Source organism: Narcine bancroftii, chromosome 11 (genome assembly GCF_036971445.1).
Source record: "Narcine bancroftii isolate sNarBan1 chromosome 11, sNarBan1.hap1, whole genome shotgun sequence".
NCBI classification, from domain to species: Eukaryota; Metazoa; Chordata; class Chondrichthyes; order Torpediniformes; family Narcinidae; genus Narcine; species Narcine bancroftii.
The window spans coordinates 104790684-104808416 of NC_091479.1; the positions used below are offsets into that span (position 1 = coordinate 104790684).

At 42.9% G+C, this 17733-nt stretch overlaps 1 protein-coding gene across 4 annotated transcripts in view; it reads left to right on the plus strand.

Moving 5' to 3' along the window:
- Nucleotides 1-17733, plus strand: part of tm7sf3 (transmembrane 7 superfamily member 3) — a 31117-nt gene continuing 13384 nt past the window's right edge. Inside the window, exons 1-5 of one of the 4 annotated variants that reach the window (XM_069904450.1) lie at nt 1-612; nt 4309-4460; nt 9801-9948; nt 12656-12797; nt 17187-17355. In XM_069904450.1, coding sequence (XP_069760551.1) covers nt 498-612; nt 4309-4460; nt 9801-9948; nt 12656-12797; nt 17187-17355 — 726 coding nt within the window. In that variant the 5' untranslated portion in view covers nt 1-497. Of the gene's footprint in view, nt 613-4112; nt 4222-4308; nt 4461-9800; nt 9949-12655; nt 12798-17186; nt 17356-17733 lie in introns of those variants that run through there. The other 3 variants (XM_069904447.1, XM_069904448.1, XM_069904449.1) reach the window with 3 other exon arrangements.

Genomic DNA, 17733 nt, shown 5'->3' on the forward strand with positions numbered 1-17733 from the left:
ACCGAGGAGCAGAGAATGCTGTTTCATCGGGTTGTATTTGTCTTAGCGGACGACAATAAACTTGACTGTCCATGTCCCTTCAAACTGAGCCCACCCACAAACTGGAGGTCTGGGCCATTTCTCCCCACTCACATACCACCTGAAGTCATCCCTCACTAACCCAGAGCAGCCGTGACGCCCGACGGACGCTGCAAGACCGGCGGAGTTCCTCCAGCAGTTCTGGCCGTGTTTTGCACCTTGCACCTCTCGGCCCGGAATTCTTCTTGCTGAAACTTGGGGGCCGAGAGCCCTTGGATGGGGCCGACGGCTCGGGGGGCTTAACAAGGCTTCAGAATTGGTGAAAGAAACGGAACGTCCCGGGCACCAGCAGCAGGAGCTCCAGTCCAGGGCTGACGCTTTCTCAGGACCCCCGCCCTGAAAATCGCGGCTGCTGGGTGTTTTGGGAGGCGGGGTAAAGCCAGCCCAGCCGCATCTTCCCAGAGCTCGTTGCCCCGACCATGAGGTGGACGCCCGCGGTGGTCTCCGGCTTCCCGCAGCGGAGGGCGAGCCGCGTGGGCTGGCTCTGGCTCGCCCTCCTCCTCCTGGCGCTCGGTCTGTGCCAGCCTCTCCAAGGTGAGTTGGCTTCCCCCAGGTGTGTGCCAACCCCGCCGGCACTCACCTGGTCTGTCGCTTCTCCTTTCACCCACTGTGATTCAACGCAGCTCCACCCAGTGAAAAGGCCCAGCAGTTCAGGAGAAACTCGGCGTTTAAAAAAACCTCCTTCCCTGGCTAGAACGTGGTCGGAGAAGGGGCTGGCGACGTGGTTTGTTTCCCGCAGCCTTTCATTGTAACGCTCTCTGACTGCAGAAGTGTCCTTGCCTTTAATCTATCTGGGGCATGATTACATTGCATTTCACTGTCAGTACAAGGGACAGCTGATAACGTCTTGGAGATGCATCTAAATGGCGGTGGAGCGAGGTGACAGTGTGAAGTAAACTTGTGTAATGCGTCCAGATTATTTCGTCTTGTGTTGAGTTTGTTGGTTCAAACATTGTGGCTGTGGTGTCTTGGTGTGAGGTTTTTTTGCTACACTGCTAGAAGGCTTCACTACTGAACAAAAACTGGTCAGGCAACATCTGTAGAAAGCATTTTCAAGTTCGAACATTGGTGGCTTTGACTATCAAGTGGGAGTTGCCAGAGTGTGGAAGTGAGGTAGAATCTGGTGGGGGTTGGTGATCAAGGGAGCCAAAGATTATGGCAAATGACGGTGAAAGGAAAATGTACTCCTGTGGCATCTACGTAGGAGAGACTGGGAGATGGCTTCACAGAGCACATCACTGCATCAATGACGGATCTCCCAGTGGGCAACCACTTCAATTCTGCACCACACTCCCATGCTCACATGTCTGTCCATGGCTTCATGGACTATCCCACCAAGACCACCTGTAAATTGGAGGAACAATACTCTCCAGCTGGATGGCATTAACCTCGACTTCTCTCGTGTCTGCTATCCTACTCCATCCCTTCATCTTCTTTCCCTCATCTCTCCACACCCCTTCCCTCTATTTACTGAGCCACTTATCTACCCATTATCTCCTGCCTTTGGGACTGTGCTCCTCCCCCCCCCCCCTACCATTTAGTATGGGCACCTGCCGACATTTTTCCTTACCTTGGTGAAGGGCTCAAGCCTGAAATATTGGTTATGTATCTATGTTGTATGAATTACACTGTTTGACCAGCTGAGTTTCTCCAGCAATTGTATTTTGCTCTAGATTTCAGGGTTTGTGGAATCCTATCTCCTCGTTACCACACTGAATAGGTTGCTCTGTCAGCTGGGTGTTTGGCCTCCTTGGGCTTTCATTCATCACCTTTCCTGTTTCCTACCCATTTCCATGTGGGGACCTGTTCGGCACTCTTTTGTGTAGGGTTTCTATTCTGTTCATTCATTTGCTGAGTGATTGGTCCTGTGGTTTCACCTCAACAGCTCCCAGTGTTAGTGAATTGGTCCCACTCTCTGGGCAAATAAAACCTTTTTAATCTAGAATTCCTAATTGGATATGTTGGTGGGTTACTTGTAGTGGTTTTTGCTTCCTTGCAAGTTGGTGCATTTTTATCTTTACTGACTAGTGCTGCTCCAAATGTCCAGATGCCAAGGACCCTTGCAGACTCTTCCAGTGACCTACCAGTTTCTGGTCTGCCTCTCCTTTCTGAGATTGTGGAAATCTCTCCTAAATAGATGCAAGAACTGTGCTGGTTGCTATTTAGTGTTGGCATGTACTAAGTATGGATTATTTTAGGGGGTAAATTGTTCTTTGGAGAAAGTAGAGGTAGTGCTTTCTTGAATACTGTTGATGTGCTTGTCCAAGGTCTGGTCATTTCAGAGATTTATTCCCAAGAACTGAGGACCTTGGCCTCCACACTTCCTCTAGTTGAAATGATTTAGTTTTTTTTAAAAGTGGGATTCCAGACATACATTGTGCCCAATTTACTCCCGATTAATCTACAACCTCCGGTATGTTTTGAAGGGTGGGAGCCCTGGGGAAACCCCATACAGACGTGGGGAGAATGAATAAACTCCTCACAGTGTGGTATTTCAACCTTGATCCTGATCGGCCCATTTGAGAATTGAAACTAGTTTTTTTTTTGTCAAGATCTCACTTGATAGTTGTTCACTGGCTATTGCTGGGCTTTCTGGAATGAGATTAGTCGGAACTTGTCCAGCTGATATAGAAATGCTGGTACACGTTCTGCTTTTATTTGACGATTCTTGCTAGTGTGAAATCAATTGGCAGTTAAGGCTACAAATCAACATAACGCTGCTTCGCATGGACTTTAAACTTGTAAATTCACCATAAAAGCAATGTGACCTGGAGATAAAACATGCTCTTGTCCAGGTTTTCAAAGGCATATGATCTTGCACAAACATGTGACACTTTGGCTGCATTGTGTTGGCTTTTCTGTAATCCGTTGCTCTAAATTTTTTGGCTGCTTTTTAAGATGCAATGAAATCTAGTTGAGTTGATTTTTATTTTCCAAGTTTAACATCCTGAGGGTTAGACCAAGCTGAACTGGCTTTTATTTAAAAAAAAAACTTGTTTGTTCTGCTTTTTCTTGTTTGGCAACTCGATTTGAACTGATGCTGGGATGATTCTTGACGGTCCCTTCCCGTGAGAGAAATCTGCATGTTTGAATTATTTTTGCAACCAGCATAACCTTGATTCACACAGGAGACTCTACAAATGCTGGAGTATGGAGTAACACACAATCCTCTGAAGAACTCAGCAGATCTGGCAGCATCCACGGGAAAGGAAGAATGGTCCAAGTTTCATGCTGGAACCCTTCAGTGTTGACTCTTCTCTCTCACGAATGCTGCTGGACTGTAGGATATAGGCCTTGCTGCAAGTTTTTCCTGATTTTATAAAAGGGTTTCTTTTAGACTGAAATTAAACGATCAGACCAATCATGAAATGACTAACAGTTCAAGCTTTTGTGGTGATTTAACATGGAATCAAACTTCCAATTTGACATGTAAAATGGCACATTAAATATTTGAGCATCGTAATTCTTGAATAGCTGAAGACTAATAAAAATATGAAGACTTGGTGGGGGCAAGCAATGATAACTGTTCACTTCCATCAGTGGAAGGTGGGAGAGAAAACTCTTTTTGAATGTTGGTGTTGTTAATTTTATGCTTGAAATGGAAAGCATTCAGGCCATGCCGATTCTGAAACATTTATTTGTGATTTTCAGCTTGGGCAGGTTTTGATTTTCTTGATAGTGGTGTTTAATTTTAATAATGCATCATGGGAGAAGGCCCTTCTGGCCCACGAAGCCACTGCTGCCCAATTAACCTACCAACCCCTATGTTTTGACGGATGGGAGGAAATGCGTCCAGGCAGAAGGTACGAACTCCTTTCAGACAGCGCCCGATTCTAACCCGATCACTGGTGCTATAAAAGCGCTGCTGTAACTGTGCTGGCCATAACTAGTAATTACATTCAAGCAGCATCTTAAAGGAGCATACTAAAACATGATTGTAGTGAGTTGTGAAGCACAGAAATGGGTCATTTAAAGGATTTTGACATCCTTTCAATAAATTATTTTGTTTCCACACATTGAAATCCAAGGCCTTCATTGACTGTGCCATTATCAATATTCCTGGATTTATTGGGTACATACTTCTCCCCTTGATCATGAGTCACCTAGTCCCAACTCTGCAGAATATCTTCTATGGTTACAATGGTGAGTCCTCTGTGGTGATTGGTGCTTTAGAATGGTTTTCATTGAAAATCTGAGTCCAACCAGGTTCTTGATCATTCTCTTGTGCAGGTCTTACAGAATTTAAACTTGGAAGATTTCAGGAAATACCTTTAATTGGAAACACTTGGTTTGAAGCTGCTTTGTGGAACATTCCTGAGAATGCAACATTTGTCACCGTTCAAGCGCACACCCAGTATGTTAATACAACCCTATCCCTCCAGGTGAGTTGGTTGAGAATTTGACTTGCTCTGATCTGATTGACGGGTTTGTATCAACTCCTGTTGCTTGGCTTCCTCCATCCACATCCCAACTCGCCAGAATTTGCCATCATTACTTGTTCACTGGCCGATTCAGCTATGCCTTTCTTCTTGGATTTGATTTCAAATGTCTCTATGGGCTTGACCCTATGGTGTTCCAGTTCTGACTCCTTGCACAGCCCTTAAAATCCACCTCTTCAGGTGCTGAGGCTTGATATTCCCAGAAAGACCTTTCCAGCCTTCAAATGTGCACAGACCTGGTTAGACGAGTTCCTGGGAGGCTGTAGCTATGGGTCACTTCATTCCTCCTCTGTACCTCGATATGAATGCAAATCCATATCCATCCACTTATGACTGGTAATTTCATGGCTAATTGACCTACCAACCAGCTTGTCTTTGGGATTGGGAAGAGTTGGGATGGAATCTCTGGGTCATGAGAACATGCAAATTGCACACTGCATCAAGACTGAACTCAAATTATTATAGAGCCGCACAATTAAGATACCTATCAGATTTTTATCAAACAAGGGAAAAGCCAGATTGGACTAGATTAGAACTAGATAAAATAGGGGAGAAGATACCTGAACATATATTATATAAATGGGATGAAAAATTGGTACAATGTAGGAATTCTCCAGTATTGCATCATCTGCTCAACATTTGGAAGAAGATTCATGTAGAAAGGAATAAAACAAATTATCAATTACCAAAACTAATACTGACGCAAAATCAGCTAATCCCTTTTACAATAGATAACCTTTCCTTTAGAGAACGGAGAAAAAAGGGATCAAAAGAATAGAAAATTGTTTTTCGGGAAATAAACTATTATCCTTTGAACAATTGAAGGATAAATGTAATATAACTTATGATACAATGTTGGCATACTACCAACTGAAATCCTACTTGAAGGACAAATTGGGAAACAGTCTGAGATTACCAGAAGGAAGTAATTTTGAATATGTGATTACAGACACAATGATAATCAAAAGATTTATAACAAATATGTATATTAAACTACAAGAAAAGGAGAACGAGGAAACAAATGGTAAAACCAAACAAAAATGGGAACAAGATCTAAGCATCAAGATAAAGAATGAAACATGGGAGAAGCTATGCTCCGGAACCATGAGAAATACAATAAACACGAGGTTACGTATGATACAATATAACTGGATACACAGGCTATACATTACACCTCAAAAGTTAAATAAATGGGACTCAACAGTATCAGACAGATGTTTTTGCTGTAAAAAGGAAACGGGAACAACAGTTCATGCAATTTGGACATGTGAGAAAGTGAAAAAATTTTGGGAAGATCTAAACCAGACATTAAATAAAATCACAAAAAAGCAATATACCAAAAAACCCAGAGATCTTCCTCCTAAGTAACAAAAAAAAACAAAGAATTTGGACTCGATTTAGATGGTGCACAAAAAAGATTTGTTAGGATAGCCCTAGCTGTAGCAAAAAAATGTATTATGTCAGCCTGGAAATTAGAAGATAATTTGAGAATACAACAATGGTATATAGAAATGAATAAATGTATTCCATTAGAAAAAATAACATATAATTTAAGAAATAATATTACAATATTTGAACAAATATGGGAGCATACATGAAACACAATAGAGAAAACCTACCGTGGACATCTACCACCTAAAATGACAGAAAGAGAAGATAATGAAAAGAACTGACTCAATGGAATTTCTTGTTTATTTTTATTGAGTGACAACATTGTTTAATGGGTTTAATGTATCTTATATTCTGAACTTTAAATAAATGGGAGGGGAGGTGAGGGAGGGAGGGGAGGAGGGAAGGGGGAAGAAAACGACACTGTATATATTTAAGAAGGAAAATGTATGTATCTTGATCAATATGGTTTGTAGTGTGAAAAATAAAAATTAAAAAAAAAAGACTGAACTCAAACTGCTGCAAATAGGCCAGCAAGACTAACTACCCATCGATATTAAGGAGTTGAAAGCAAAAACAAAATGAGTCCTTATGCAACTGTGGCTCTGGCTAGTTGAAAGGTATAAAGAAGGCAATGTTAGCAGTCTGGCACATGAGGTTCTGTTGGTGATTGTAGCACTAACCTAACGTTCTGCTTGAGGAAGTGTGTAGGTGGGTGTGCTGTCTGCAACACCATCAGTTGTGAAAGCCATGTTATGCTTATTTGGAACAGAATTTGTAAAAACAGTAATAAAACATCAATCTATATTTTGCCACTTGCCTTGGCGTTGCTCTATCTCATTCCAGAGACTTGAACACATCTAAGCTGGTGTTTCTTAGGCTCCCTGCCCTACTAGAAAGTACCTTTGCAATAAACCATAAAAGCATAAGACATAGGTCGAGTCTACCCCACCTTTCAATCATGAGCTGATCCATTTCCCGACTGCCCAGCCATCTCCTCTTAACCTTTGATGTCTGGATAATCAAGAACCTCTCAATCTTGGCCCCCATAACCAGCTGATGCAACAAATTCCACAGATTTACCGCCATCTGGCTGAAGAAATTCCTCCACATCACTGTACCAAGCTGACGCCATTTAATCCTGAAGTTGTCCCCTCTTGTCCTAGACTCTCCCACTGTGGAGACTCGCCTTTCTACATCTACTCTGTCCAGGCCTCCTAAACTATCCCTCCTTTTTAGAGGTGTAACTAGAACACTGCCAACGATGCCTCTCCAGCCTGTATGTGGGGAACTTGTTCAACATGAAGTGTACTCATTCCACTGCAAAACTTTGTTAAGCTCATTTGAAAATCTTAGATGCAAGTTGCAGTGAACACCTTGTTAATCTGACCCCCATTTGTGCAAGCAGATTTACTTTCAACCTGGCTTTTTTCCAGTTATTTGAGCTGTTTTGATCAAAAACTTGAAGGGTGACTTGCACCAGCGATTTTTAAAAAATAAATAAATAAAATCAAATCAAATAATGCACATTTGAAAGAGGTCAATAAGATTGAAAGAGTGCAGAGAAGTCTTTAATGTTCTATTTACTGGGATGTAACAGAGTTCAGGAACTGAGTTACAGGGATTGGTTAAGCAGGTTAGGACATTATTCCCTGGAGCGTAGAAGAATGAGGGGAGACTTGATTGAGGTATTTAAAATTATGAGGGGGACAGACAGAGTAAAAGTAGGTCGGCTTTCTCCTCTGAGGGTAGATGAGATACAAACCAGAGGACATGGGTTAAGGGTGAAAAGGGAAAAGTTTAGGGGGAACTTCTTCACCCACACAAGAGAGTGTGGAACAAGCTGCCAGCTGAAGTAGTGAATGTGGGTTTATTTTTCACATTTGAGAAGAATTTGGACAGGTACATGAATTGAAGGGGTCTGGAGGGGTCTGGACTGGGGGCAGGTTCAGTGGGACAAGGCAGAATAATAGTTGGAACCAGACAAAATATTATTCTGCTGTAATGTTCTATTTTTTCTAAAACTCTAAATATTCTTGCCTCGTTGAGGGCAAATGCACAAGCTGGGCTTGGAGTCCCTGAAGACTTGTTTCATACAGCAGAACTTGTGTGGGGAGTATACAACCTAGCCCAGTTTTCTGGCCTTTTGAGAATTTAAAACAAATTGGACAGAATCATGGAAAGTATAATCACGCCAGTGAAACCCACCCAATTAATCAACAGCCCTGTACACGTTGGCAGGTGGGAGGAAACCAGAGATCACCTACACAGGTTACATTGAGAACATAGAAACTCCTTGCAGATAGCACTGGATTTGAATCGAGGTCGCTGGTGCTGTGATACCATTGTGCTAACAGCTACGCTAACTAACTATGCTGCCCTCCTGCACCAAGGGATGTTGTAACTGTGACAAAATGTTTGAGAATTTCTGATCATGATGTCACCTTAGAGTTTTAAGCTTGGGGAAAGTAGTGCAGGAACGGACTTGTCAGTCACTTGCAACTTGGTTTGATAGCCACTTGCAGGGTGATGCATTTAGCAACTTGAATGCTTCCAACCTTCCCTGCTTAAATCATTTGAAGGAAGTTTCTATCAAAGGTTAAATGAGTGAAAATTGATCTTTGATAAATAAAGGCCACCTTTTTGTTGATAATAGTCCATACTGGAGATGTTGTGTCACACTGCAATAGTGTGTGCTCTCCTGGTTTCTTTGTTGCTAGAAGGATGAGTGCAGTAAGAGTGCAGAAGAGCTTGACCAGGATGTTAGCTGGTCCAGCAGGGTGTAGTTGCAAGAGAGGGGAGAGGTTGGGACTGTTCTCCCTCGAACACTAGGCTGAAAGGTGACCTTGTAGAGGGGTGCAGAAAAAGTGGATGGTCAGTCTTTTACTTCCCCCAGGATGATGTGGTAAATTGGAGAAGATTTCAGATGACGCGAAGATTGAAGGTGCAGTGGACGATGAGCAGGGCTTTCAAAGCTTGCAGAGGGATTTGGATTAGCTGGAAAAATGGGCTGAAAAATGGGAGATGGAATTTAATGCAGACAAATGTGGAGTGTTGCACTTTGGAAGCCAAGGTAGGATGTGAACTGAAAACAGTAGGGCACTGAGGAGTGTGGAACAGAGTGATCTGGCAATACAGATACATAATGCCCTAAAAATGGTGTTACAGGCACATGGGGTCATCAAAAGCTTTTAGCATATTGGCCATAAATCAAAGCATTGATTAAGAGTGAAAGGGGAAAGGTTTAGGGGGAAAATTAGGGGAATCTTCTTGATGGGAGCATAAAACAAGCTGCCAGCTGAATTGGTGAATGCAGGCTCAATTTGACAGTTAAGAAAAATTTGGATAATTATATGGATCAGAGGGATATGGAAGGATATGATTGAGGTAGCTGAAAATTAGTTCAGCACAGACTAGAAGGGCTGAAGGCCCTGTATGCTGTGGTATTCTATGATGGCAGAATCTAAAGTTGAGGGGAAAATTGTAAATGGGATTTCATAGGTTTATCTCTGTGTTGTAGGTGGGTAGAATGTGGGGAGAAGGCAGCAGAATCGGGGTTGAGAGAAAAAATAAATCTGTTATGATTTGAATGGGAGGGCAGACTCAATGGGCCAAATGGTCTAATTCTCTCCCTCTGTTCTTATGAGTTTGATGGGCTGCCTGAGCTGCTTGGCTAGGAAAGGAGTCAAGAGAAACAAGTTTAATATGGGCAAATGGGAATAATGGTCAGTATGGATAAGATGGGCTGAAAGGCTTGTTTCTGTGCTGTGGGAGATGTGAACCAGCCATTTTGTTAGGGAGATCATGTGCAGATAGCAACATGATATGACCTGTTGACAGCCCGACTTTACTTCCTTTCAACTTTGCTCTCTTTCAAGTTTTGTTTGTTTCTAGATTCCTGCAAGAGGAGCTTCAGCGGTGGGTTTGGACCCTGGCTTGCTGCTGTCCCTAAAGCCAAGGGAAAGTATGTTCGTATGGCACCTCCAGGCTCTGGCTCAAAATGCTTCAGCAATGTCCATCATCCTCCCCTACAATGCAAGAGGTTGGGCTGCTTCATTTCTACACTAGTTTTGTGACCACTTTTAAATCTGAGCATTTTCCCAGAATGATCAAGTTTTGTGAGTGCTGCTCCAGCTTGAGAAAATAAATAGACTTTTGGTTTGCAGTTTAAGTTGCATTGGTTTTAAACTTGTTTTTTGTGTTCTGTATTTAATGTTTGAAACATCAGGGTTTTCCCCCATATAGTCATGGCCATTGCTGGCCATCATACCAGCCACTACCCCCTCCTGTTCTGGCTGCATCACTAGTGTGTGTCAAGCAGCGGTATTGTCTAGTGACGCTTGACGAAATAAAAGGAGCGACCTTGTCTCCTATGTCGGGGTAGAAGGACTTGTGGATAGTACCTCTCCCCAGTCGACAGGTAGGTCCCAGCTAGCACCTTCCCCCCGGCCCCTGCTGAACATTTGACATTTGGTCTGGTGCTGACCCTGGTGTCTAATTAGAACAGATGCAGAGGAATTTCTTCAGCCAGAAGATGGTAAATCTGTGGAATTTATTGCCACAAATGGTTGAGAATGACTGGGCTGGACCCTGATGCTGTAGCATACAGACCAGGCTTTGATCTGTGATTGAAGAAGGGGCAGCTGGCTGCAACTGGGATTGTACGTGGAGGGAAAGCTGACTGGTTTATCCCACCTTAAAATGGAGCTGGTGGGATTGTTCCATTGCTGGCAGGGACCCTGAGAAACAGATTGTTGTCTCAACTGTGAGATTTGCTGTTCACTGCCATCATTTGTTCAGATTGGCATTTATTGTCAGTACGTACATGACGTCATATACCCTGAGATTCTTTATCCTTCAGGGAAGGCAGAATTACCACCTTTTGACTGTGCAAAAACAACTGGGCACAATTATACACATGTAAACAGATAAAGAAATGTAAACAAACTGTTCATTATAGAGAGAAAAAAATCAATAAAGTGCACAAGTAAGAGCCCTTAAATAAGTCTCTGATTGAGTTTGTCGTTGAGGAGTCTGAAGGTGGAGGGGGAGCAGCTGTTCCTGAACCTGGGGGTGCGAGTCTTGTGGCACCGAGACCTCTTTCCTGATGCCAGCAGCGAGAACAGAGCGTGTGCTGGGTGGTGGGGATCCTTGATGATTGCTGTTGCTCTCCGACGTTCCCTGTAGATGTTCTCGATATGTGGAGGGTTTTGACCGTGATGTCCTGGGCTGTCCCCATTGCCTTTTTGCAGGGCTTTATGGTGTCCCCACAGCAGACTGTGATGCAGCTGGTCAGCACACTTTCAGTATTTGCTGAAATTTACCAGGGTTTAAGCTGCCATACCAAACCTCCACAAACTCCTGAAGAAGAAGTGCGGACGTGCTTTCTGCACGATGCCATTTGTGTGTTGGGTCCTCTGAGATGATGACTCCCAATAACATAAATTTGCTCACCCTCTGATTTCCCCAAATGATTTACTCAGTCATATTGTTTATCTTTATACACCTTGGAACTAATTGCTTGCCTAACTAATATTGTTTAACAATTGGAGCCCAGTGCATGAATGATTCCATGTTTGGGTGACCTTGCATCAGGAATGAGGTGAAACAAGTTTCAGAGGGTGGGAAGCACAAAGGGAAGGCCTGTAATCAACTCTAATGGATGTTTTATGACATTGAAAGCCCCAATACAAAACTCTTGCTTTTATTGCATCAGTCTGCCTTCATTTCTCCATCTCCTGTGGACAGTTTGGGGGATGGGGGGGTGGTCTACAATGCACTCCAAGGAAAAGGTGGTAGATTCCCCTCTTGAGGGGCCAGTGAGGATACTGAAGTGACTCAGTCAATGACGACCAGTGACAACTCCTTACTTTTATTTCCCTGTCTTGCCTGGGATATTGAGTTACCATTTCTGCCTACCCTTCAACAATGTCTCTGATAGCAAGGTGTTACACTTGCTTGGGCATTTAAAAGCTTTGTGTTTTTCTGCCAGCTCGCCTTGCAATAAAATAGTTGCAATTCGGCTTTCAATTCCCTCTGTGTATCTGCTGGTCCCCTCTAGGTGACTGTACCCCTCCATCTGAATAACTACTCTAAACCTCTTCCCCTGCCAGCTCCGTTGAAACTGTTGCGGTTGCGTTTTGACAAACACCGCACAGGAGTAACAGAGCATAGAGGTGTTTAACATCAGTATATGGGCGATGATCTCAGATGCAGGAAGGGAGTGAGTGTGTCAGGATCTCCCATGTGGCAGTGAGCCATTGAGAAGGTTAGGGGAGTTTGGCCAGGTGGTGTTTGGGGAGCTGAAGAATACAATGTTGTGTCTAGTGAATAAAAGAAAGTTGACTTCACACTGAGCTGAAAGAAATGAGCGAGGGTATTCTTTCTTTGTTTGTAAGCTGTGGTAAATCAGTGCTGTTACAAAACCTTCCCAACTTGTACTGCCACACAAGTCTGAATCTTTGGCTAGGAATGTACTGCTAGGTAAAGATGTCTTGATGAAGGCATCATGCCCCAAAACATTGGTTCTGTATCTTTATCTTTGCTATATAAAGTACACTGTGACCTGCTGAGTTTCTCCAGCTTTGTTTTTTTACTAGAATCTCGTAGATTCCTGTTTGCATCTTGACTCTCCATCAAGATGGAAATTACATCCAGCTGTGTAGCATTTGACCACAAATGTGATTGTTTTTAATAAAATCTGTTTTTGGCGGCTGGATTAAGATTGTCATTAACATCTCCTCTGGCAGATCCTGTACCTGGTGGATGCAGTTCAGAATCTAACCTGACTAGTGATCCAAACCTACACCTGAAGTACAACCTGTATGAAGCTACACTGAGTTTTGCTCCAGCTGGCACTGGCTATGCAAGGTACAGATGCATTTCCAGATGGTTAGTTCATTCCTTTCTTTAAAATGGCATTAATACTGCTTTGCAGAATGGCTTGGACATGTGAAGCGCCTTTTCTTAGCCTCAGTGTGTGAATGATGCAAATATTTGGTAGCAGTAGTAACATTTTTTTCTGAAGGTTAAATTGATCACGTCACTAAGCAAAACTCTCCTCTAAACCAGGATATTGCAGGTTGGCTCACAAGATCACCAGATATAGGAGAAGAAGTATGCCCATTGGCCCATCGAGTCTGCTCCACCATTCTAATCATGATCTGATCCATCCTTCTACTCAGCCCCCTCCCTGCCTTCTCCCCATAATCCTTGATTACCCTGGCTAATCAAATACCTGTCAATCTCTGCCTTAAATACACCCAACATCCTCGCTTTCACTGCCGCCTGTGGCCACAAGTTCCACAGACTTGCAGCCCTCTGTTTTAAATTGACACCCTTGTATCGCGAAGTTGTGCCCTCTTGTCCTAGACTCTCCCACCCTGGGAAACAAGCTTGCCTCATCTACTCTGGCCAGGCCTTTCAGCATTCACCCTTCTCGACTCCAATGAGTAGAGTCCAAAAACGGATAAATGTTCCTCATACTAATCCTTTTCATTCCTGGTAACATTCTAGTAAATCTTCTCTGAATCCTCCCCAATGCCAGCATGAGTATTCTCAAATACAGTGTCCAGAAGTGTACACAGTACTCCAAGTGAGATCTCTCCAGTGCTTTATAGAGTCTCAACATTACATCCTGGCTCTTGTATGCTACCCCTCTAGAAATGTGGGTCAATGTTGCATTTGCTTTCTTCACCACTGATTCTGGAGGAAATTATTGCACTTGTAAAAGTCAAGCCCTCCTTCTGTAATGGCACCAATACCACAGACTAGCTTTCTGCTACAGAGCAGGACTCCAGAAGTGGTTGTGAGCTTGAGCCACAGCTATGTGCTTCTGCATCTGCCAGAAAGAACTGCAAGCAGAATTTGGTTATTAAATCCAGTTGGTTTGACCACTAGTGGGTTTGTGGATGTGTCATCATTGTTTGGAGTCCCATAGACAGTCCGTGACTGGACATGTGTGGGGAGGGAGGACAGATTGGCAGCGGAAAGCCCGGGGTTAAACTGGGTTAAATGGAAGGGGGAGAGAGAAATGCTCTTCTATTAATACTTAGACAATTGAGCTTGGATACAAATGAAAGCAGATGCCTTGAGTTTAATTGTCAAATAAAGTTGGGACAATGATTTCAAATGATTCATCCCTTGTGAATGTTGTCTTGTATTTCCTTCAGATTGCATGGTGCTAGAGGTAGGCAGATTGCACTGGACAACAAATTTGTTTCAAAAGGTTTGTCTCCTGAAAAAAGTGGCGATTATGATAGACAACTTCAAGCTGAACACCAAAGATAATTTTAGATTTGCTGTATCACGCAAGAAGTTGGAGAAACATTATATAAACTTTCATTTACTTTAGCGTGTTTAATCGCAAAATGACGCCGACACGTTGCGTTAGTTCAACGGACCTAAAAATGTTCTGCTGATTTTCATTTGTACTCAGCATCTGATGCCCCTCCTGTGAGTGTCCAACAAGAGTTGGGCAGCACTGATGGACTCCTGTTGCCCTGATACCACTTTTCCATGGTCACAATGTCCTGTTTATCACTGACGGCACCAAGATCAGCCGGGAAGGAGTCCAAGTGCGAATGAAGAAAATGAATTTTCAATGACGTGTTGCTCTTCATGGTTTTGTCTGCTTGAAGTCGACTTAAAATATGACAGGAAATCACAAAAATACCTTGCTTTTTTTAAAAAAAGTTGCATGATAGGAATTTTTAATGTGATTTTTTTTGTGACCAGTAGTCCAAAGTCCATAAAAGTGTTCAGGAAGCAAAATCTTTGTTGACCAATGTTATTAGCAGTGGTTACAATTAGACTGGCACCAACCTCTGGCCTTGAGGTGGTTTTCATTCCTGTCCTGCCTCACAGTTCAAATAGTGGAGCTTCCCCCTCTGACCAAGGTCAGACTCAAAAGATTGAGGACAAAACACCAGTAGGAGCAGGCCATCTGACCATCATCTCTGTTCCATTTACCTGCCTGTTCCTCACAATCCTCAATTCAAATATCTCTTTTGAATGAGACAGTCTCTGCTGCTTTCTTAGGCAGAGCCACTACTCTGGGAAAAGCAGTACCTACGACTTCTTCAGTTGCTGCTTTTTTTGAGGGGCATGTTCGGTGCAAGGAGGAGCTCCGAGCAGATTATCCACACAACCCTGCCTGTTGTGTAGTTAGTCATGTCACAGCCAAGCAAGTTGAGCCCACTTCAGCAATTTGAAGGTTTGTTTAATGGTCCAGTGTTCAATACTAAGTATATACAAAGATCCTTACAGAAAAGGGACTTCTCTCCATGGTCATGATCAGTATTTATTCCTTGAGTCAAAGTATTCTTGTGTGTGACCACATTATGTTTCCTGTGTGTTAATGTCCTGAGATCGCACCAAGTGCCACGAGTGGAAGTTGTTTTGAAGAACAATGAGGATGTTGTTGAATGTCCAAGACGGGGAAATGCTATAGTGCAAGAGGTACCCATCAACGTTTGGTGCACAGGGCTTGAACCAATGGCACAGTGGTGATCCATCAGCCTGCTGGTACCTTGGAGGTGACTCGTAATGATCTTGATTAAGCACAACACCTGGCCTTGGCTTTGCACAAGTTTTGAGTATTTCTAATTGACTGATTCTTCTTAAAACCAAACAACCATTACAGCACAGAAACAAGCCAGTTCAGCCCTTCTAATTCATGCTGAACACCTTCTCCCACCTAGTCCCATTGATCTACACCTGACCCATAAGCTTCCACACCTCTCTTGTCCATGTAGCTATCAATTTCTCCTTAAATATTAAAATCGATCCCACATCAACCTCTTCGGCCAGAAGTTCATTCCACACTCCCACCACCCTCTGAGTGAAGAAATTCCCCCTCATGTTTCCCCTTAACTTTTCCCCCTTCAATCTCAGTCCATATCCTCTTGTTTGAATCTCACCCACTCTCAATGAAAGGAAGGCCTGTCCACATTGACTCTATCTGTCCCCCTCATAATTTTAAATACCTCTATCAAATCACCCTTCAATCTTCTACGCTCCAGGGAATAAAGTCCCAGCCTTCTCAACCTTTCCCTGGAGCTCAATCCCTGAAACGCGGGTAACATTCTGCATTCTCTCTATGCTGTTTCTATTCTTCCTAAAATTCGGTGACCAAAATTGCACACAATATTCTAAATTTGGGCTCACCAGTGCCTGAAACAACTTCAGCATGACATCCCAACTCCTGTACTTTAATACTCTGATTTATGAAGCTAACATGCCAAGAGTTTTCTCCACCATCCTATCTACATGTGACTCCACTTTCAGGGAATTATGTACCAGAATTCTTAAATCCCTTTGTTCTACTGCACTCCTCAGTTGTCTACCATTTAACGTGTATGATCTTTGCTGATTAGTCCGTCCAAAATGTAGCACCTCACATTTATCCATATTAAACTCTATCTTTCAACCCACTCTTCTAACTGGCCTATATTCCACTGCAAACTTTGTTAACCTTCTTCACTGTTCACAACACCACAAATCTTCATACCATCTGCAAACTTACTAATCCAATTTACTACCCTATCATTCCAGATCATTAATATACAAGACAAACAACAATGGACCCAGTACCAATCCCTGAGGCACTCCACTAGTCACCGACCTCCAATTCGACAAACAATTTTCCACCACTGCTCTCTGGCATCTCCCATCCAACCATTGTTGAATCCATTTCACTACTTCAGCATTAATACCTAATGCTTGAACCTTTCATGCAGAGCCTTGTCAAAAGTCTTACTAAAGTCCATATAAACAACATCCATAGCCTCCTCCTCGTCAAACTTCTTAGTAGCCTCCTCGAGGAACTCTATTAGATTTGTTAAAGATGACCTACCACTATTTTTCAGTCAACTTGTCAGTTTCCCAAAAATCACATCCACAATGGTGGTGAACTTAGGACTTTTCTCAATGTTGAATGTTCCCCTAATTTCTACAGAAATTGTCACTTTGCTACAGGTATAACTTGAAAGGTCCCAGACCTAGAGACTGGGAAGGGTTAAACATTGGCCTGAGGATGTGGTTCATTAATGATCCTTTTTTGTCCTGTAACAGTAAATCATTCCAAATATTTGTATATATTTTTAATGCTATCTTTGTGTATATATGTGATATCTACTGTATACATGTCTGCACCATGGTCTGGATAATTGTTTTGTCTGGTTTTACATGATACCCAGATGATAATGAACTTGTTTGGCAGCCAAAGGTAGTTTTTCCCTCTCTTGGTACACGTGGGGATAAATGATGATTGTGTTGCAGGGGAGCAGCTCTACCATTCTGTGACATGGTTGTGAAAGGATCCAGAAGGCAACTGCAGTATGACATCTACCAGTATTTTCTCCCAGAGGGTGACCTGTCCGAGAAGGTCCTCTTCACCTCTCTCCAGAAGATGGCAGAAGTGAAGAAAATAGAAGCACATGGAGTTAAGGTCTGGTGTTGGAAGTAAAACCTGAAAGTCTGCAGGCACTGTGGTTAAAGTAAAAAAACACTATGCTGGAGAACCTCAACAGGTCACACAATGATCTGGCAGCTAGAACCCACGTGCACTCCACGTGGCTTCTCGCTGCCAGGTTTGTTCCATGTAGAACTGGATTGAACTACCTTGGAGCTCTTAAGCTCAAGTTGTTTGTCAGTCTAGAATTAGTGTGACATATCTTCATTGATGGAACAGCAGTGGAGAAGGTTAGTTCTTTCAAGTTCTTGAGGTCCACATCTTATTAAGATATGTCATTAAGACAACTGAAGGCACACCAATGTCTCTATTTCCTAAGAAGTCTAAGGAGGTTTGGCATGTTGTCAAATACTT